The sequence below is a fragment of the Saccostrea cucullata genome, unplaced genomic scaffold, assembly GCF_032062105.1.
Source record: "Saccostrea cucullata isolate Sc308-1 unplaced genomic scaffold, CSIRO_AGI_Scuc_v1 ctg180, whole genome shotgun sequence".
Classification (NCBI taxonomy): Eukaryota; Metazoa; Mollusca; class Bivalvia; order Ostreida; family Ostreidae; genus Saccostrea; species Saccostrea cuccullata.
Window position 1 is genome coordinate 196,018 of NW_026936265.1, and position 21,916 is coordinate 217,933.

The window sequence follows — 21,916 nt, forward strand, 5'->3', positions numbered from 1 at the left end:
TTTGACCTTGGAGTTTGACACACTTTCAAGAACCAGTGTCAAAAGGTCAAATTTGGTGGTACGTTAAGAAAGGTCTGGTCACGAGGAATACAACTATTATATAAATAGAATTTAATTGCAATGTGCAATTGGCTTCTAGAGATATCACTTGGAAAAGAAAGTGTTACAGACAGACAGAAATACAGCCAAATGAAGGGACAGACAGAAGGGCTGGGGGACACAGGGAGTAATCATCATGGTATAAAATTTAATTGCAAAAACTCAAAACCTTCTTGAGATATCACCAAAAATGAAAGTTTTACACACACAAAATGTATGAATTTATGACCTTGACCTTTTGACTCATGTCTTTTTTGTACAAAACTAAGTAAAAGATGGCTTAGCTTAACAAATGCTGTTTTTCTCAAACATAAAAAAAATTAAAATCCAACAACCAAGCTTATTTCTGCCATACAGAATGTATATATAGTTGATCTGAAAATAAAGTGACTCCTGCGATAAGGGTGTGGCTTTTTAGATGGACATACTTGAGTCTCAAGGATACTTTGTGCCAAGTTTGGATGAAATTTTCCAAAATATCCCAATTCTTTAGAGAGAAAGCAGAAAATGTGAAAAGTTTACAAATGATAAGGGTCACCTTAGACTCAGGGGAGATATAAATAACCAAAATCAGGACATGAAAATATGGTCTGGTAAGGTACTATACTTAAGAAAATCAGGATCAGGGGACCGTTTTACAAAAGAACTTATGACCAACACCAAAAACTTAAGATTATTGAAAAATTTTGCAAAATTAATCATTTTCTTTGAAATTGCTCATGTAAATATATCTAACCTCATTCCTTTTACCTACCTACCTAGTCCTTGTTGCACCCGGAGGCCCATAGGGCAAGGACTAGGGATTTCCATTCCTCTCTATTCTTTGCAATCTTCTCCACCTCTCCCCAGGTGAGATTTATCTCCTTTAGTTCTTTCTCCACTGTTCGCCTCCATGTTGTTTTTGGTCGGCCTTTCCTTCTCTTCCCTTCTGGGGTCCATCTGAGTGCCACTCTTGTGATGTCACCTGTGGGCTTTCTCAAGACATGGCCTATCCACCTCCATCTGTATTTTACTAGTAAGGTCCTCATGTCTGTTGTTTTAGTTGTTTCATGCAAATCTTTGTTGGTTATTTTTGCTGGCCAAAATATCCTCAAGATCTTTCTGAGGCACCCATTATGAAAACTTGATAGTTTCTTAATGTCACTTTCAGTCATCCTCCAGCATTCAGCACCATACATTAAAACAGATAGGACACAGCTATTATACAGTTTGATCTTAGTATGTCTGCTAATACTGCTTGACTTCCATATGTTCTTAAGCTTGACAAAGGCTCCTCTGGCTTTACCTAATCTTGATATTATGTCCTTGTCAGCTCCGCCATCTGATGTTACCACACTTCCCAGGTATGTAAAATAATCTGTATTTTTGATATCTCCTCCATTCAATTGTATTTTGGGTGGGCTTTTTGTATTAAGGGACATTACTTCTGTTTTCTTTATGTTGATGTTCAATCCGATTTTGCTGGCATTTATTTGTAAATTAGATGTTTTTCTTTGCATTTGTGTTTCCAGATGAGGTAATAAAGCCAGGTCATCTGCATAATCTAAGTCCTCTAGTTTGTTGAAAAGAGTCCATCTGATGCCGGTATTCTCATCACTAAGGGTTGATCTCATTACCCAGTCTACTGTTCATTGAGCTGACATCACACATCCTTGTCTCACTCCTGACTTAACAAGAAAGCTTGTGTTTGATGATCTACCAATAGAGCATTTAAATTCTGCATAAAATGCTTTTATTAGGTCAACTAGTTTAGATGGTATACCGTAGTGCCTGAGGATTTTCCACAAACTGTCTCTGTGAATGCTATCAAAAGCTTTTTCGAAGTCAATGAAGTTTATGATGAGTTTTCTTTGCCACTCTGTGCACTGTTCTATTATGTTTCTTAGTACAAATACTTGGTCACAGCAGCTCTTTCCTTTTCTGAAGCCTGCCTGTTCTTTCCTTAGTTTTTTATCCACTGCTGTCTTTATTCTGCTTACAATTATTTTACTGAATATCTTGCTTGGTATAGAGAGTAAGGTAATACCTCTCCAGTTGTTACAGTTTGTGAGGTCTCCTTTTTTTGGTAGTTTGATGATGCTACCTTCAGGTCATGTTGCTGGTATCATGTTGTACTTCCATATCTTGCAGAAAAGAGGATGAAGGATATCTGCTGCAAGGATAGGGTCTGTTTTGAATATTTCAGCTGGTAGGTTGTCATTCCCAGGTGCTTTATTGTTCTTTAAACTCTTGATTGCTGTGATTATTTCTAATTTTGATGGTTCATTTATGTTGATATCTAAGTCAATGTTTGCTTCAGGTATTTCTGCTCTGTTGCTTGGATCTGGGCGGTTTAGTATCTCTTCAAAATGCTCCTTCCATCTTTGTTCTTGGTCTTTCTCAGATGTAATCATTGCGCCCTGCTTGTCTCTTACTGGCATACATGCATTTCTTCTTTGTCCACTAAGCTTCTTGGTGATCTGATAAACATCACCCATTCTCTGTTCTGATGCTGCTTTTTCAGCTTCTTGTGCCATATTTTCAATGAAGTTCTTACGGTCCCTCTTTCTGGCCTTCTTTATTTCTTTGTTACTGTCAGAGTATTGTTCTCTTAATTTCTCTTTTATTCTTTCTGAGTGTGTGTTGCACAACCTCTTCTTTAGTTCTTTTCTGCTGTCAATGAGTTTCCATGTACCTGGTGTTATCCATTCTTTGTGTATCTGTTTTCTGAAGCCAATAACTTTCTCACTTGCATTGTTAAATGTATCTTTTACTTTCAGCCAGTGTTCGTCTATCTGCTCTTCGTCTAAATCACTAGCTTGCAAGATAGAAAATCTGTTTTTCAGCTCTAATCTAAAATCTTGCTTGGTTTTTGTGTCACTAAGCTTGCCAACATCGAATCTTTTCCAGCTGTACTTTGGTATAGTTTTCATCAGTTTAAGTTTAAAATCTGCAGTTACAAGGTGATGATCACTGCCTACATCTGCACCTCGTCTTACTCTCACATCCTGAAGAGATCGTCTCCATTTACCATTTATAACAATATGGTCTATCTGATTTTTGTCTCTTCCTCCGGGTGATATCCATGTGAGCTTGTGTATGTCCTTGTGTTAACGTCCCACCTACAACCAAGTTGTTATTACTACAAAACTCTGCCAGATGTTCACCATTCTTATTCATGGTACCACAGCCATATTTTCCCATGGCTCTTTCATATCCGGTGTTGTCTTGGCCTACTTTTGCATTAAAATCTCCCATGATGATGGTTAAATCATGTTTTGGAATCTTTTCAAGTTCAGCTTGTAGTGCTTCGTAGAAGTCTTGCTTAGTTTCATCTTCTGCCTCATTAGTAGGAGAGTAGACTTGTATGATGGATGTTTTAATTGGCTTTGTGTCGAGTCTTGCTCTCATCATTCTCTCACTTACAGGATGGTACTCTATCAGTGACTTCGCTGCTGCTTTACTCAGAATAATTGCTACTCCCTCGTGATGTCTGCCATCTTTTCTGCCTGAGTAAATGATTACCTCACCGCTGTTTGTCATGATCTTTCCAAAATCTGTCCATCTGCATTCACTTACTCCTAGTATGTGTAACTTGTTGCTCTTCATCTCTCTTACTACTTGAGCCTGCTTTCCTGCCTCGTACATGGTACGGACATTCCAGAAGCCGATCTTAAGTTTGGTTCTCGTGCTCAGTATACTCTTCATGCGACCAGCTTCCTGTTGGCTTTCACTGGCTGCATTCATACGTGCAGATGGCTGCTGGTATTCTGATGCCTCGAGAAAGGATGAATTTCTCATTCCTTTTAAAAAGTTAAAAATACTTTTTAATATAATGTTAATTAAAAAGTTACACAAAGAATTAAATTTGGTCCTAAGTCGTAAGTTCTTTTGTAAAACGGGCCCCAGGACTTGAAACCTTCATCAGGTTATTTCTCTGAGATGTATATAATGCTTCTGTACCCTTTTAAGCATGGCATAAAAAATTCATCCAGCAGAAAATAAGTTGAATTTTAATAGGTCTTAAAACCACATACATGTATTTTATTATAAATTACAGCATTTTTATATTTTTTGTACCGGGTAATGTCTGTAAAAGCATTGCTAAAAGATGTATTCATAGATATCACAGCTTCTTACAAATGTACATTACAATTCATAAAATGATAACAGTGTGAGAACAGGAATAACACAACTTATTCCAAGTTCAATTTTTGTAATGAGAAACACAAATCTTGGCAACCCATTGGTCAACAGATACATAGACATCCCCACTGTTACAATGAACAGCTGATCATCTTGATCCGTGTATCTATCATCAGTAATCAAACATCTTCTTTTTCCTCATGTCTTTGCTGTACCACTCTAGAGCTTTATCATCACATCCTCGGAAGACTTCATAAATTAAATCGTCGTACAGGTGCAAAACAGGGCGATGAGTTAAATTGATCTGAAAACAAACACAGTTTATAACTTAAAATATGTTCTACATGTATTTGAAGGCATTTTTTGAAAGAGAAATTATCTTACTTTATACACTTAATGATATAAAATTAAATTATAAGGAATAAATTTAATAGCTGGCCAAGTTAATCTAGTATAACCTGAGTAGAAAAAATTATGCCTTTTTTTTTTTTATAAACTGCTTTGCAGTTTATAAAGCATAAGATGCCCTAACCCTGACTATACAACATAACTTGGGTAGCTATTAAATTTATTCCTTAAATACATGTGTTCATAATTCCATTACATAAACCTGAAAAGTATTATACACATGTATCTGATAGGTACCTTTGTGAAGTCATGAGCAAAGAAGTTAGCTGTAGTGAAGTGCTTGGATTTTGCTGGCAGATAGATCCAACCTTTTGACGTACAACATAAGTGTGTTAGGACAGTGAACTCAGCTTTCATTCTCTGTCCATTTGAAATGGCATTCTTTTGGCAGCTAAAACAAATAAAATACACAATTAACAACAATAAATCCATGAATTAAAGTAAAACAATACTTATAAAGATATACATGTAAATATTGTTTTAATCAACATCATGTATATATATATTATAATTTTATTATTATATTATTATTATATATTACAAAACTGCATTTATGCCTTGTTTTGCATCAATTTCTTTAATTTTGTGAGCAAATGTCATATTCATGATGTAATATTAAGTAAAACACAAAAAGTATAGGTGGTAAAGGCATACTCCTGCCTCCATTAATTCAGATTTTCAAAACCTCTTTGAATGTGCAAAATTAATATTAAATCTGTTTAAAATTATGTAATCAAGATAAGGATAAAATTAAGTGGCAGTTTTGTCTCCTCTGCATGGTGTTGTTAGAGAAATTTGTGCACTCACATGCTTTATTGTTTCAAGATATGAGTGCACTCACCTTTACTTATATTTGGGGGTGGATGGGTGTTTAATTTTGTAACTATGTGCTCACCTGTGTTGATTTGTGTGTCTCTTTCTTACATGATGGTCTTCATAAGCAGCTTCATGAATTAAAATACTGCAGTTCTTAGCTATAATGAAAATAATTATGATGTGTTTTCAATAGATGAGAAACTATTTGTTTCATGTTAAAAACATAGGGAGTCTAAATAAAAAGAAATCACCTTAACAAATGTTTTTATTAGTAAGGCAAGTCTTGCATCAAACCAATGCTCTGGTAGTGTGCATCTCTAGCAACAGTTAAGTCACCATACAGCTTTAAAATGACAGACATACTTGGGTAGTGGGAAGAAATTAAAACTTTTTAAAATATGGCCCCTCATGCAGAAAAGGAAGGTAAAATCCATCATCAAAAGCAAGTCTAGCAGTGTGCCACCCAGAATGCATCACCTAATGTAAGTTTGATCTACATGTACATGTAGGTAGGGATCACAGTTACTTTGGTCTACAAGATTTATCACTTGGTTATAGTTACTTTAGAATGAACCTGCTTCAAAAACTACAACCTGTTCAATGATCTAGATAACATAAACCGGAGACCTAGCACTTGAAGCAATCCTGATAGTGTGCATCCTGCACCATCCATGCAAGATTGATCACAATAGAGAAAATTTTTACAGATTTTCCCTATGCATTCCTATGTAAAACTTTGATTCTTAGTTGTGGATACCCCATCCAACCCCTGGGGGTCATGATTTTAACAAACTTGAGTCTACACTACCTGAAGATGTTACCATATATGTTTCATCTTACCTTGTCCAGTGGTTCTTGAGAAGAATATTTTTAAAACATGCCATTAATTTCTCACTAATTCTTAATTATCTCCCCTTGGAAAAGCCATGTCCCTTCATTTGAACTTGAATCAGCCTCATCCAAGGATTCAAGCAAGTTTTGTTGAAATTGACCCAGTGGTTCTTGAGAAGAAGTTGAAAATGTAAAAAATTTATGCACAATGCACAATGGCATAATGGACAAAAGCAAATAGCAATAGGTCACCTGATTGACTCAGGTGACCTGAAAACTTGCAATCTGACAAACCGTCTTGTCATAAATAAGTATGATCTGGCCTGGGGGCCATAAAACTTAGACAAACTCACTTATGATTTCAGTTTACAAAAGGAATGAAAAGTGAGACTGATATTAAAAGTGACCTCGTCTAAGTTTTATGGCCCCCAGGCCTGAAGTTTCTCTATTACTATAAAGTAGTACTGGTAGTCAAAATAAGAGGGATATACAATATATAGTATTGTATTTACATGCAATATGAGAAGTTTTAAAATATGGAGATTCCAATATATTTTATTTTTCATCTTTTACTTGATATAAAACTTTTCATTAAAAATTTGTGAACATCTAATCAACAAAAAATCCTGACCATTATTGATAAAGGTCTCTGAGAGTTCATACACATCTCCTGTGTAGGCCAGACTCCATCCTTTCCTATGTTTGATGTTGATACCACAGGAAAATGGACAGTGAATCACATCATCAAAGCTCATCTATAAAACCAGGTGAAAATCAAACAATGGATGAGTATTAGATGATGGACAAAATGGATGGAGGGAATTAATAACAATAGGGACCCTGTACAGTGAGATCCTAACAATAAAAATACTTACATATTTCAGCCCTAAAACTTTCATGATGGGCTCAAAATTTTCACCTCGGTAATAGTCAACAAACCTAATGAAAAAAAGGTCTTTATTTTATTAATATGAATAGACAAAATTAATAGCAATTTTTGAAAAAATTACATCTACGAATAATTCATTAATGTATTACATGTAATGTATAACTGTCATCAGTATTATCATGCGTGCATGTAAATGTAAAGATAGTAAGGTACAGTATATTCATCAATCTGCTGTTTTTCATTCACTCATTTTTGTTTTTTCTCTCTTTTTATTTTTTTTAATTAGTGTGTTTTCAGATAGAGACAAAAATATCTTACAGACAGGACTGCAATTTCTAACAACAATACTGTACTGTTTTAGATTACATAGACATAAGGCGAATCTTAGTCTATTTACGTGTAATAATCCTGAAGGCAGTAAAGCTCTGGTATAGAATGGAGGTAGATGGCTTGTAGCTTCCTACAGGCCAGTAAATACAATGGCTGATTCCCTAAGCCACAGGACTGTCTTGCTTCATAGCACTTTTTCAAAATGTACTGTAAACCCTGTAATTAAATGGAGAATATGTGATTTTACAGCAATACCTGCTTCAAAGGATCCATAGCTATTAGCTTGTTATCTTGTACTTGTTGGAACTGGCAGTCAGGAAATTTTGAGATATCCCAGGGTTCAAGATACTGAAGGTGAGTTACATAAAGGAAAAGTGATTGGGATTTCTAAATGACTGTGTCATATCAATGGTATTCTAGATATTTTAAAATATTCGATATTCAAAATTTAACTGTAGATCTCATCATATTCGAAAATTTCTTACTAGATGATGATCCAGATGTATGTGGGAGATGAAGATCATTTTGACTTTGGCCAGCTCCATTTCTACATCCCTATCAAACAGGTTAACCATCTGATTATAGGATCCTGACCCACAATCCATCATAATAGAGTTGTCCTTACTGAAAACAGTGATAATACAAAGAAGTCAAAATGGATTGCCTGAATAAAAGAAATAAATTCACTGGTTAAAAATAGTATACCCTACTATAGTGGATTCAAGGTTTCTAATTATAAAATGTTTACTGATTTAGCAATACAACGTAATAGTAAAACAGAGCCAATTCCATGAAACTTTCAAAGCTAAAAAACAATAAAATCATTACTTACTCAATTTTAACTAGAATACAACTTTGATTTCTTCCTTTTACAATTGTGGCACCAGAAGTTCCAAGAAAGACAACTTGGGGGTAGGATTCAGGATCTACAACACAAAATATTGTAAGTAAACTGCTAAATAAATCATACATATTATCAAAATCAAAAGACGACAGAGAACTTTAGATGAAAAATCTGTCTATAACAATCTTCTATTCAAGGGTTCAGCTCTATTTTTTTTTTCAAAAGATAATTTTTTGCAGGTTTTAAGATTTAACAGTTATGAGAAACACTGATACAATATTATTATTGTTCTTGAACCAGTTGGCCATGAATTGCTGATGAAATATTGGATCATACAGTATAAACATAACAAGTATGCTTTGTTTGTACACCCCTTTTCACAAAAAAAATTCCATCATTTTGAAAACACATGCAAATGAAAACATGTTGTTCACTGTGAGACATTGAAACTTCATTTATAATATATGAATCTTTATATCTCTATACCATTAGTACACAAACTCTAACTTACCAGTGTTTGCTTGTTGGTACAATGTCTCTAATCTCTTTACTTTATCATCAAAATCTGGTACATTTGTCAGCAGTTGATCTACCCAGTTTTGATTATATTTCTGCATTTCTATATTCATCCTAACAAAAACAAATTACTTAAATTAGTTACTTGCTCCTTGTGACAACAACTTTACATTTGTTGAAATGTGCACTAAAAATGAATGAAACTGCTTTGTTTTCTTTATCTTCCTTTAGTTCATGCTCTCTATTAAGTCAAGGACTATCACTTGGTAAATGAGCAACAAAGTCATAACACTCAATAAAGACAGACTTCATGGGTACATAATTTTAAAATGTTGATTTTCTTTGAACTCTGAAATGCTTTTTGAGGAGGAGCAGTAGAACAAACCTAAATGAGGGGTTTCCAGGACGATACAGGTACTCCATGAAGTTGACAGCATTTAACACCTTCTGTGAGAAATCTGGTTCCTTCAGCTCTCCATCTTTCAATTTTGGAAAAATGTCTTTATTGATATGATTCAACACTCTGTTGATGTTGTACACGACTGGAGATACATTGTTCTGGCATCCCTCATGAAGAAGTAAGTGCTGCGTGTCCTCACCAAACCTTGAAAGCAGGGAAAAGTCAATTCAAAACTCAACAGTCATTTCAGAAAGGAAGCATCCATTTGCAACAAAGCATCATTCAACTACAAGTTCTAAAACAACATTCTTTACTAGGATTCCACAAAGCTATAGCTAGGCTTACCTTTCCATAAATCTGCAGTATCTACTGCTATTCAGTATTTGACTCGTAGACATATGGACCACCAAACAGGCATGCGCCTTTCCACCCTTCTGGTATTCATAAAACTGGCGGTTTTTCATTAAACTTGTCAAATAATCCTCACTTGGACATTCAATCACTAAAACATAAAAAAAATTAAAATGTATCTGAGATTTGTTTGTACAGCAAGTTGAACTTCATTGTCACAAGGTTTGCTTCTAAACCTGTGGTTAAACTTTATCTTCAACTTATAAACAAGAGATGTTTGTAAAACACTTATGCCCCCCTCCCCCCAATTGGAATTTTTCCAAGTCCAAAAGAGCAAAACTCTGTCAAAAATGGCACGATTGTACCCAAAACAGAATTTGACATAGATATACATATGATAAATCTGTATACAAAATGTCATTTCAGTACGTGCAAAGGTTGCGAAGAAAATGAACTAAAACTGCAAATAATGGAATTTTTCTATGTCCAAGGGGCATAACTCTGTCAAAAATGAGCCGATTTTACCCAAAACAAAACTAGGCCTAGATATTCATATGATGAATCTGTATACTAAATTTCATTTCAGTATGTGCAACGGTTGCAAAGAAAATGAACAGAAACTGCAAATGATTGGAATTTTTCTAAGTCCAAGGGGCATAACTCTGTCAAAAATGGAGCGATCGTACCCATAATAGAATCTGACCTAGATTTTCATGTGATATATCTGTATATAAAATTTCATTTCAGTATGTGCAACGGTTGCAAAGAAAATGAACAGAAACTGCAAATGATTGGAATTTTTCTAAGTCCAAGGGGCATAACTCTTTCAAAAATGGTGCGATCGTACCCATAATAAAACTTGACCAAGATTTTCATGTGATATATCTGTATACCAAATTTCATTTCTGTATGTGCAACGGTTGCAAAGAAAATGAACGGAAACCGCAAATGATTGGAATTTTTCTAAGTCCAAGGGGCATAACTCTGTCAAAAATGGTGTGATCATTACCAAAACAAAACTTGACCTAGATATTTATGAGATATACCTGTATACCAAATTTCATTTCAGTATGTGCAATAGTTGCGAAGAAAATTAACGGAAACTAAGTGGACCGACAGACCGACCGACATACCGACAGACAGCAGCAAAGCAATATGCCCTCCCTTCTTCGAAGGGGGGCATAAAAAAATAATTACATATGTTCCTCAGTATAGTCTACTTGTGTGTCAAGACTTATTGAAAGTGAATAAAAACTGTAGGCGGGTTAGCATTTTTGAAAGAAATTTCCTATTTTTAGTGCATGGCAACATAATTTGTCACAATGAAGAACCAATACAACAGAACATTGTATCTTTGTGAGGTCTACCTGTGTACCAAATCTTATTGAAATTAGACTAAAACTGTGGACGGAGTAGTGGTTTAGATTTTCAATGCAATTTCTACTTTTAGTAATATGGTATCACCTTTTGTAAAGTTCTATCACTTTTTTATAGATGGACAGACACACAGATGGAAGGATGACTCCTACCTCACCAATGCATAAGCTCTTCAGGCCCCGGGATCATGAAACGGACTTTGACTCAAGTCTCAAATTTTTAATTTCCAGTGTAAAATTTTTGTTGTTAATGCATGTAATTGAATTTATTTCTATACCGGATATTTGCAGATAAGAACACTTTTGAAAACAAGGTTGTAAATACTTAAATTTTGGTCAACTTAATAGTAAAACATACCCCACGCTCACCCAAAACTCAAAGTGCTGAAAATCCCGGAAAAAATAAAGGAATCGGAATTTCCCAGTAATATGCACATCTACACATTGTGTCCTAAATATCTGCAAAGTTTGATGAAATTCTCTGCAGCGGTTTATGAGCAGTTGCGCTGACAAACTGTTCATCATTATATTCAAGATATTCCCAAAAATCTAAGTTGGAAAGTGCTGAAATTCCCAGAAAAAAAAAGGATTTGGAATTTCCTGGTAATATGCACATCTATACATTATGTCCTAATTATCTGCAAAGTTTGATGAAATTCTGTTCAGCGGTTTATGAGCAGTTGCGCTGACAAACTGTTCATCATTATATTCAAGATATCCCCAAAAATCTAAGTTGAAAAGTGCTGAAATTCCCAGAAAAAAAAGGATTCCGAATTTCCTGGTAATATGCACATCTATACATTGTGTCCTTAATTATCTGCAAAGTTTGACGAAATTCTGTGCAGCGGTTTATGAGGAGTTGCGCTGACAAAATGTTCACCTTTTGGACAAAACTCTAAGTTGAAAAGTGCCGAAATTCCCAGAAAAATAAAGAAATCGGAATGGCACATCTACACATTGTGTCCTAAATATCTCCAAAGTTTGAAGAAATTCTGTTCAGTGGTTTAAAAGGAGTTGCACTGACAAACTGTTCTTCTCTATATTGAAGATATGGCCAAAAAATCTAAGTTTAAAAGTGTGGAAATTCCCGGAAAAAATAAAGGAATCAGAATTTCCTGATAACATGCACATCTATACATTGTGTCCTTAATTATCTGCAAAGTTTGACAAAATTCTATACAGCGGTTTACGAGGAGTTGTGCTGACAAAAAAACAGGACTGACGGACTGACTCACTGAGTGACTGACACTCTGACGGAAACATTAAAAAACATTATACAGTCAATTCTCGAATTATCGCCATTCGATTCATTGCCATTTTCGCCATACCGCCATGATTTCCCAAGAACGTTTTTCCTGCTATATAAAATTCTCTTTATAACGCCAAATTCGCATACCGCCATCCGCCACCCTGTTTTCACAACAAATGTCCATTTTTAAGTGTCAATTATCTCGATATACCGCCACAGGTGCATGTGGTCAGTGAAGCGCGGCTAATTGGTTGACACCATCCCTGTTGTAAGGCATACAAAGCCAGACGATGTACATGCAATTAAACAATTATTACGAATGAAATAAACAATAATTTTAACATGAACTGTTATAATAATTTTGTTTTCTGTTTAATAAAAATCATTTAGTCATGGCTTCGCCACGAAAGCGGTCATTAATTGTTAAAGTACGCCAATTACGAAATTATTTTGATGATCTCTGCTTTAAACCTTGCAAAGTTTGCTTTAAAAATAATTATATGGTATAAATTGTGAACGTTTCATTACCAATGATGCCATAAACAATGAGTGTATTCAAGAATTAATTTTACGTACTATCGTTAATATATAACGACAATCGACCCAGCATGTGTTTTTTTCAATATCAGACGTGCAGATTTACACGCATCCACATGTATTTGTCTTTATTTCAGAACTGAACATTTTGTTTTAGCGAAATTGTACCTAAAAAATTCCTTGAAGTATTTTCAAATTTAGAAATATGTTTTTATATACATGTACGTGTAATGATAAGAATAGAAACACTAAATGGTATTTCTAAGAACGGTAACTCTTCTTCTTGTTTCCTAAAAGATGGGAAATTCAATTCATCGCCAAATTCGTTATACCGCCATGATTTCTCAATTACAAAAGGTGGCGGTTTATCGAGAATTAACTGTACCTCACGCAACTTGTTGCGTGGGGTATAATAAAGTTCTTTTATATTTGCATTCTCAAGGATATAACTTTATTGAGGCACTCCATTGTAAAAAGTGTACAACGGCAATATTCCTTTTCTCTGAAAAACTGTTTAATTGAACCTACCAAGAAGGGCATCTCTTCTTTGTCTTTCAGCAGACTGGAAATCAGAGGATTAAAAGAAATCTTTAATGGCTTTAACATGGTCATGCTAAAAGATAGTGCACTTGGTAGGTGTGGTGAAAATAAACCAAACAATGATTTTAAGTTATATGTTCGAACAATTATAATTCTTTCTTCAATTCTGACTTAATTCATATAAATAAAACTAAAATATGACATTTAAATTAAATATGTGCTCTTCAAAAAACTTCTTTCACCAATCTCATGAACACAAACCTTTGTACTAGATTCAGTCCTTACTTCATCCTCATGACAAAACCTACAATAAACAATCTTTAAATGTTCTTTTTTAGTTAAAAACTCAGGATTTTTATTGAAAACAAACTAATATAGGGAATTAAACAAACTAATTTAGGGAATTCGGTCCCTTGCTTGAGGTAAAAAGAAAAGAGTGAAAAACCTGAAAAATGCAGATGAAGAGAGAAAGAAATCTACCTTGACCTTTCAACTTTTTGCCTTAAAATAAATAAGGACCTTTATTTAGTTAAAGAAATTCATGACTCATAAAGTTATAACCAGCGAACCATTTTATGATTAATCAAGATATTAATTTTTGAACTTGACCTTTTGACCTAAAAATCTACAGGGGTCTTCGTCATGTCGTAGGGAGTGAATATAAAATCAATTGGAAATTGGTTAGAAAGCTAGTTATCATCTGCAAACATTTTTTTTTGGTAATATATATTTCTAACTTTGAACTTGAAATTCAAAATCAGAAGGGGCTTTCCTTACATTATTGGAAGTTGAAAAATTTCAATGAAAAAGATCCAAGTAAAAATACAGTTAATTCTCGATAAACCGCCAGCTTTTGTAATTTAGAAATCATGGCGGTATAACGAATTTGGCGATGAATTGAATTTTTCCATCTTTTAAGAAATAAGACATAGAGTTATCGTTCCTAGCTATTCTTATTATTACATGTACAGGTATATATAAACATATTTCTAAATTCGAAAGTACTTCAAGTAATTTTTTTATGTACAATTTCGCTAAAACAAAATATTCAGTTATGAAATAAAGACAAGTACATGTGTATGCACGTAAATCTGCACGTCTGATATTGAAAAAAAAATGCTGGGTCGATCGTCGTGATATATTGCCTATAGTACGTAAAATGAGTTCTTGAATAAATTCATTGTTTATGACATCATTGTTAATGAAACGTTCACAATTTCTGACATAATCATTTTTTAAGCAATCTTTGCATTGTTTTTAAAAGCAGAGGACATCAAAAAATATTGTTATCGGCGTACTTCACAACAACCGCTTTCGTGGCGAAGCCTTGACTAAATGATTTTATTAAACAGAAAACAAAATTATTCTAACAGTTCATGTTAAAATTATTGTTTACTTAAGTGCATGTACCTTGACTGGCTTTGCATGTTTTACAACAGGGATAGCGTAAATCAACTAGCCGCGCTTCACTGACCACATGCACCTGTGGCGGTATTATCGAGATAATTATCACTTAAAAATGGACGTTTGTTGTGAAAACAGGGTCCCTGGGTGGCGGATGGCGGTATGCGAATTTGGCGTTATAAAGAGAATTTCATATAGCAGGAAAAACGTTCTTGGGAAATCATGGCGGTATTGCGAAAATGGCGATGAATCGAATGGCGATAATTCGAGAATTGACTGTAGTTTTAACTGAAAACTATTTATTTTTTTGCCAATGTTATAGATTTCTGATGTTCACTTATATCCTTTTGACCTTGAAATGAATGAGGGTCTTCTTTGTCCCACGGGAAGTTTTAATATAAAATTTCATTGTAAAAGCTCAAAGATATTGTGATATATCATTCAGAAATGAAATTGTTATCGGCAGACAGAATGACAGAAGAAAAGACCCCAAAGTTAGGGCAACAAAAAATAAAGAGACTATCAAGAATGCTTCTTAAAACAATATTTACCCTAAGTTTTCTGGACATTGACTTGGTGTGTTGTGTCTTTTATAATGTGAACTGGACTCAGTATAGGCTGGCATCTACAAACATCAAGTGGACTATATACAAAGTGTGGAAGAAAGATTTCAACAACCTAACATACACTGAAATATTCATTTGATATTCTGTTGACTTGTTGTTCACATGACAATTTCCAAAGACACTTAAAAGAGGTATCTTTTAAACTTTGAAATCAACATGTGACCACCACCCTAACAACCATGGCTACACATATACATATTGTTTCAGTAAATAATTGTACTGGTGTATGTTTATATAATATGTAAAAAAAAAAATACGAGATAGTGGTAAAATGGACATATTCTGATCTGGTGGCCCCAGGTTTAATTAAGTCAGGTTGGTTGTTGTTCAAGATATGTGAACCACCAACAAAATTATGTTTTTAAATTTTAAGATCTTCATGATACAATATGATTGATAAAATATGACTAAACAACTGTAGAAGCACAAATTTTTGTAGGGATAAAATTTCATTTATTTGTCATCTACTAACTGAAGGTTTCATTGACATTTAATTCTGTTGAAAGTAACCCTATTCAATATATAGTCACAAAAAAATTCTGGGTGGGATTTAATTTTGTTGATAATGTTCAACAACGAAATAAACAAAATTTTATCCACAACAAATATTTCTGCTTTTACAGTAATTTTGTTTAATTATATGGATTAAATAATTTTTCTCAAAATAAAAATATCAATGTTTACTTTTATTAAATTTCTTCAATACACTGTACCTCAAGCACATAGGAATAAACATCAGTTGCATCAGACTCCTTCTCTGCTTAAAAAAAAAACAAAACCAAATCATACAACTATATGTTAATTAAAACCTGGAAAAGGAAAAATTTCTGCCTTTATAAGATTCATATTATAATTACATGTAATATCCATCACATATTATATTCATAAGAAAATAGGATAACTTTAAATATAATCAGATTGTGGTTATGAAGTATTGGATCCTCTTTGACATCCGTCTGGTTTTAACATACCTGAACGTCCCCTCTTTTTCAGGACAATGTTGCGAACTTTAAACATTGAACAATCAATGTTGACAGAATTTGTGAGTTCTAGAAAAGAAAATATTGCCATTACAGAACAAGATGAGCATGAATGTGAAGAAAAGTTTATACAATGCACAAGACACTAAAGAGTTCTAATTTTTAGCACTTTTATATGATTAAAATAATCTTATCTTCAAAATAGCTAAAATAACAAAAGGCCCAAGGGCCTTGAATCGCTCTTCTGATAAATTGTACAATCTATCACTTCTATTAGAAGCCTCCAACTCTATTAGTATCATAAGACCCAAAATGCATTAACTTACAAAGTTTGATAATATTTAGCCAGTTAAGACTGAAGATATTATAATATAATTATAAGATACCATAAGTAGGTCACAGTGACCTACCTTTTGATTGAAATTTTCTGAGGACTCAAGATACATTAATTGACAAAGACTGATGATTCTAATTAAATAAGTACCTGAGATATTCAAAAGTAGGTCACCATGACCTACTTTTTGATCAGCATTCTCTGAAAACCCAAGATGCATCAAATGACAAAGTTTGACGATTCTAAGCCAATTAGTACCAGAGATAATTAAATATAGCCATCAAATGTCAAAAGTAGGTCACGGTGACTACTTTTTGGTCGACGTTATCCAAAAACCCAAGGTGCCTAAACTGACAAAGTTTGATGATTCTAATTAAATAAGTACCTGAGATATTCAAAAGTAGGTCACTGTGACCTACGTTTTATTCGACATTCTCCGAAAACCCAAGATGCCTCAACTAACAAAGTTTGATGATTCTTAGCCAATAAGTGCCTGGGATACTTAAATATAGCCATAAAATGTCAAAAGTAGGTCACTGTGACCTACTTTTTGGTCGACAATCTCCGAAAACCCAAGATACATCAACTGACAAAGTTTGATGATTTTAGGTCAATAAGTACCAGAGATACTTAATTATAGCCACAAAATGTCAAAAGTAGGTCACCATGACCTACTTTTTGGTCGTCACTCTCCGAAAACCCAAGATGCATCGACTCACAAAGTTTGAAGATTCTAAGCCAATAAATACCTAAGATACTTAAATATAGCCATAAAATGTAGAAAGTAGGTCATCGTGACCTACATTTTGGTAGACATTTTTCAAAGACCCAAGATGCATCTACTGACCAAGTTTGATGATCGAAGGTCTGAAGGTAATCAAAATATGCGTTTTAAACAATTTGAAAACAAATGATGGCAAAATTCAAAAAGTAGGTCACAGTGACCTACTTTTTCATAAATATGTTTTAAGGTCCCAAGATGCATCAAAGTACAAGATTTGATGATTCTAAACCTCCCAGTGTCTGAAATAATGGGATTTAATGTTTTTAAAAAGATAAGTCATAAAGTTCAAAAAGTAGGTCACAATGACCTAATTTTAAGTTGACATTGTTTGAGGACCCAAAATGCATCAACTGACAAAGTTTGATGATCATAGGCCTTAAAGTGTCCAAAATATGCCTTCAAATCAATTTGAAAACAAATCCCCGCAAAATTTAAAAAGTAGGTCACCGTGACCTACTTTTGAGTTAACATGATGTGAAGTGGTAAGATGCATCAACTTACAAGATTTGATGATCCTAATCCTTATAGTAAGCAAAATATACATGTTTTTATTAATTGTAAATTTAGGTCAACTTTGAAGTGACCTTGAGACCACGCCCTTTGCCCCAGGGTAATTCCCCGTGCAAATTTTAATCTTCCACATATCCTGATCCTTGTATGTAAGTTTGGTGAAAATCTGCCTGGTGGTTATAGAGAAGAAGATTTTTTAGCAACCAGTACTTTTGGTTTTGTTTTCCTGATTATCTCCCCTTGTTTAAGGGTCCCAACCCTTATTTTAGTACAAATGGTAGCCCTTGGGCCAAAGATACCCTGTGACAAATTTGGTACTGATTGGCCAAGGGGTTCTCGAGTTATGGCCCATATTCTAAAAAGTTTACGCACACCGCACAAATGGCCATAGCATTAGCTCTTTGAGCCTTTGGCTCAGAGGAGCTAAAAATATAAAATGACATGATAGTGTATCATAACATTTGCTACATTATCCATCAACTCTTTGTAATTTAATACTTACTTAAATATCCACCTAACATGGCTTTCACTATCTCAGGCCTGTGTTTAAAAGCTTTCTCCTAAAATATTAACACCAATATTTAATTAATAATTTTAAGCAAAAGCCCAAAACGACAAGTGTCTAGACCTTTTGATGGGTAGAAATTTTTTCACTTACCAATCCTGGCGGAGAGTACACAGTCAGTGGAGTTTTACCATCACATCCCGGCAAATCCCGCCAAACATAGTCTGTCGTCACCACTACATAGAGAAATAGGAGTCACATGATGTAGATACATGTAAAACATTTATAGCTACATGTATGTATTAATGTATACATGCATAAGATTAATAGCTACATGTACCGGTATGTTGTTGATATAAAACTAAAAAGACTGTTTACAACCTTTCCTTCCTTACAAATATTAAACCTGCATGTTTAATAAGATTATTGCATCACAACAAACCTCTCATTGGATCTTTTGACATTAGTCAACTCATAAATCTATACTATTATGTCTTTAAGTCTTAATTTATAATTCACCTGTATTTTACATTATATGGAAGTCTGTCAATAAAAAAATTGAATCACAAAAGCTGAAATAATCATAATCAATAATGTTGACTTTGGGTCATCAAATTGACCACATCATTCTGAACAGAGGCAGTTATTTCCCTTTAACACCTTTCCCTTTGAAGTAGATAAAAAGTTTGTACATTGATAGATACTGGAGTTATCTGGAGAAACAGAAACACATGACTAAGGGCCTCCACGTTTTGATGTGAGGGACAACTTACTGCCCAATCCAGTGGTATTTTCAATGGCATTGCTTGTTGTTAAGACATGTACTTGTTGTTCTTTTGCTGTAAAATCCCTGTTAAAAAATTGAAATTTTAATGGAGAAACAGAAAAAAAACTTAACTTGAATCACAAGCTAGAATATTTGCCTGAAAGAAACTCAAACACTCACCATCTTGTGAGTATCAGAATTTTTTACAACATGTACAAATGTAAAGTGGTTGATATATCCAATCTTATTGTATATGTGATAACATCAATATGCACCAATAGACCCTTTTCCTATGATATATTTTGCCTAGGAGTTATTCCCCTTAGCCACCATCTTGTAGGGCAAAGTAGTGAGGCCATCCTTAAAAAATTGTTTTTTTGCGGTAACGCGACCGACCCACCAAAATCCACCCTACTGGATTTTTTTTATCGGTTCAAATTGGATTCAATAAGAATGCCTTAATTTTCTTGTTTGATTAGTAACTTAAAGTGAAATCTAAGACATAGTTAATATCTCTATATAATCGAAATTTATTTCTGACCTTTTGTCTCAAAAAAAAAAAAAAATAAGCCTACCTACCTACCCACACCTAAAATGATGAGGCGCGTTACCGCAAAAAAATTTCTTTTTAAGGATGGCCTGAATTTACCTCTTTGAGCAACCAATTTTAAACATTATATTCATAAGAAAAATTTGTTATCTTTACCTCAGTAATCAATATAACAAATTGAACTTGGTTGAATAATGAAGGAGATATGGGAATGTTGCCCTACAATATGGCGGCTAAGAGTAAATTTCTGATTGTAAAAATTACTTTCTTCTATTTGATTCTGCATTCTTAGTCCGAAATATTTGAACGGTTTTGATACTTTACATGCCAGGGAAACGTCAGAACTGGCGCGATTATGAAAACAGGGAATTTGCCACCTCCAGATGGAGACGGCATTCTTGGGTTGATTTTCGATATTTGCAAACTGAATTAAATGCTGAATTCACATTTTATCAATGGTGCAATGCCCTTAGTACTCACCAACATCATTTATAATGTTAGTTTATAATTAAATATACAGTTTGATGAAAATATTTTATCATTACGACGAGTTTTCTTGTCATTTAGTGCAATTTAAAATCTTGCAAGATCTGTATCGAAATGTAGATTGATATTTTCTTTTCATCGGTATTGGTGAGTACAAAAGGCATCGTGCTATTGATGAATTGTAAATTTGGCATTTAATTCAGTTTGAAGTATCGAAAATAGGCTCTTGCTGGAGATGAGGAAATTTCCAGTTTTCATAATGGCACTGGTTCTGATATTTTCCGGGCACGTAAAATATCAAAATCACTTTAAACAGCCGGGTAAACATCAAATATTTCAGACTAGATTCTGCAGTGTGTCCAGGCATATTTTGCACCATTTTTTTTTTAGGGTAGATGAAAGTCTAAGCACATGGCTTTCATTTGAAGTCTCAACTCAAAGTAAACTTAACGATGAGGTCACTTGATCGGAAGTTGATCCCATCTGAAGAAAGAGCATACCCTTATATTTTAAATTTAAAGCTTACTAAGATTCAAATACAAATCTTTTGTTTGACCTTGTATTCACTTACCCTAAGCGTACATCAATCAGATTACATCCTGCTGAATCACTATAGTTGATGACAAATCTTTCAGGCGGTCTGAAATTCAAATAAACAGTTTTTACAATCATTCATCTTTAGCAGTTCTTCGGTTTACAGATTAATGTAAAGTTCTTGATATTTTCGTAAAAATAAAAATGCTTACATTGAGCGAACAGTTGTTCTTTCGGGAACTATAGCCAAGCATCTACTTGTTCCTCTCCCGCCATTTCCAAGCACAACAACTCGGAATGGGTGGCCGATTTCTGTGGCAACTTTTGTAGAGGCAAGTCGGACTGGCATAATCACTGCCACATTCCATACTTGCATGAACGATCTTCGTAGTTTGGAAGATAGAAACATCATATAAGTGTGACTTTACATTAAAGCTTACATTTTAAATGAACTTCAACAGAACTGAATTGACAATAATGAAATGCATGTCAGTCAATCACTGGAAGCATGGACCTCGGAATCTCGATCCCGATTTATTTTCGTTTTATTGTTTCTTAGAGGGGGGTGTTACAAAACAAGCAAACAAAAAGTTTAGACAAGTTGCACCTTTAGTATTAAAAGAATTTATAAAAAAAAAAAAAAAAAAAAAAAAAAACCTTGTAGATCAATGTTACTGTATACTATATTTTGCTTTGATGTTATTTTAATTAAAGATAAATCAAAAAGAAATTCTTTTTAAAGAATTAAATTTTCTCTTTTAAAAGAAAAAAAAAACTGTTCCTGTTTCAGTTGCATTAAAATGTCAAAAGAACCGAGAGAAGAACCAAGACCCACAGTTTCTGCAGACTTCATTTCGTTAACATGGTTAGAATAATATTTATTAAATTAATTTAATTATTAAAGAAATAAAACTTTCCCTGTGAAATTAGCATTCACAACATATACGTAAAAGTTGCATCTAATGTGATATCAAGCTTATCAAAATACAGCTGTATATCTATCCAAATTTTATGGAATAATCCTAAATTGATTATGAGATGATGACATTTTTAAGAACTGGCATTTAGAAAATTACTTGGGGATGCACTGGAGATTAGATGAGTGGAGGCGGTAATTGTGACTTTT

General features: G+C 33.9%; 1 protein-coding gene across 2 annotated transcripts; it reads right to left on the bottom strand.

Moving 5' to 3' along the window:
• Window positions 1-4,073: 4,073 nt before the first annotated feature.
• LOC134245169 (zinc phosphodiesterase ELAC protein 2-like) lies at window positions 4,074-21,243 on the bottom strand. Of its 2 annotated transcripts, none has more exons than XM_062727428.1 (21): window positions 21,003-21,243; window positions 20,828-20,896; window positions 19,228-19,304; window positions 18,608-18,690; window positions 18,452-18,509; window positions 16,313-16,390; window positions 16,055-16,098; window positions 15,267-15,340; window positions 13,573-13,615; window positions 13,300-13,333; window positions 9,604-9,760; window positions 9,244-9,462; window positions 8,854-8,972; window positions 8,331-8,424; window positions 7,984-8,122; window positions 7,566-7,714; window positions 7,155-7,218; window positions 6,911-7,034; window positions 5,528-5,606; window positions 4,870-5,023; window positions 4,074-4,528 (listed from the first exon to the last, which is right to left on the bottom strand). In XM_062727428.1, the coding sequence occupies exons 1-21, from the start codon at window positions 21,200-21,202 to the stop codon at window positions 4,397-4,399; spliced, it is 2,190 nt and encodes a 729-aa protein (XP_062583412.1). In that variant the 5' UTR covers window positions 21,203-21,243; the 3' UTR covers window positions 4,074-4,396. The 2 variants fall into 2 exon arrangements, with proteins under 2 accessions (XP_062583412.1, XP_062583411.1); XM_062727427.1 differs by having other exon boundaries at window positions 16,055-16,101.
• Between the last annotated feature and the right edge of the window lie 673 nt (window positions 21,244-21,916).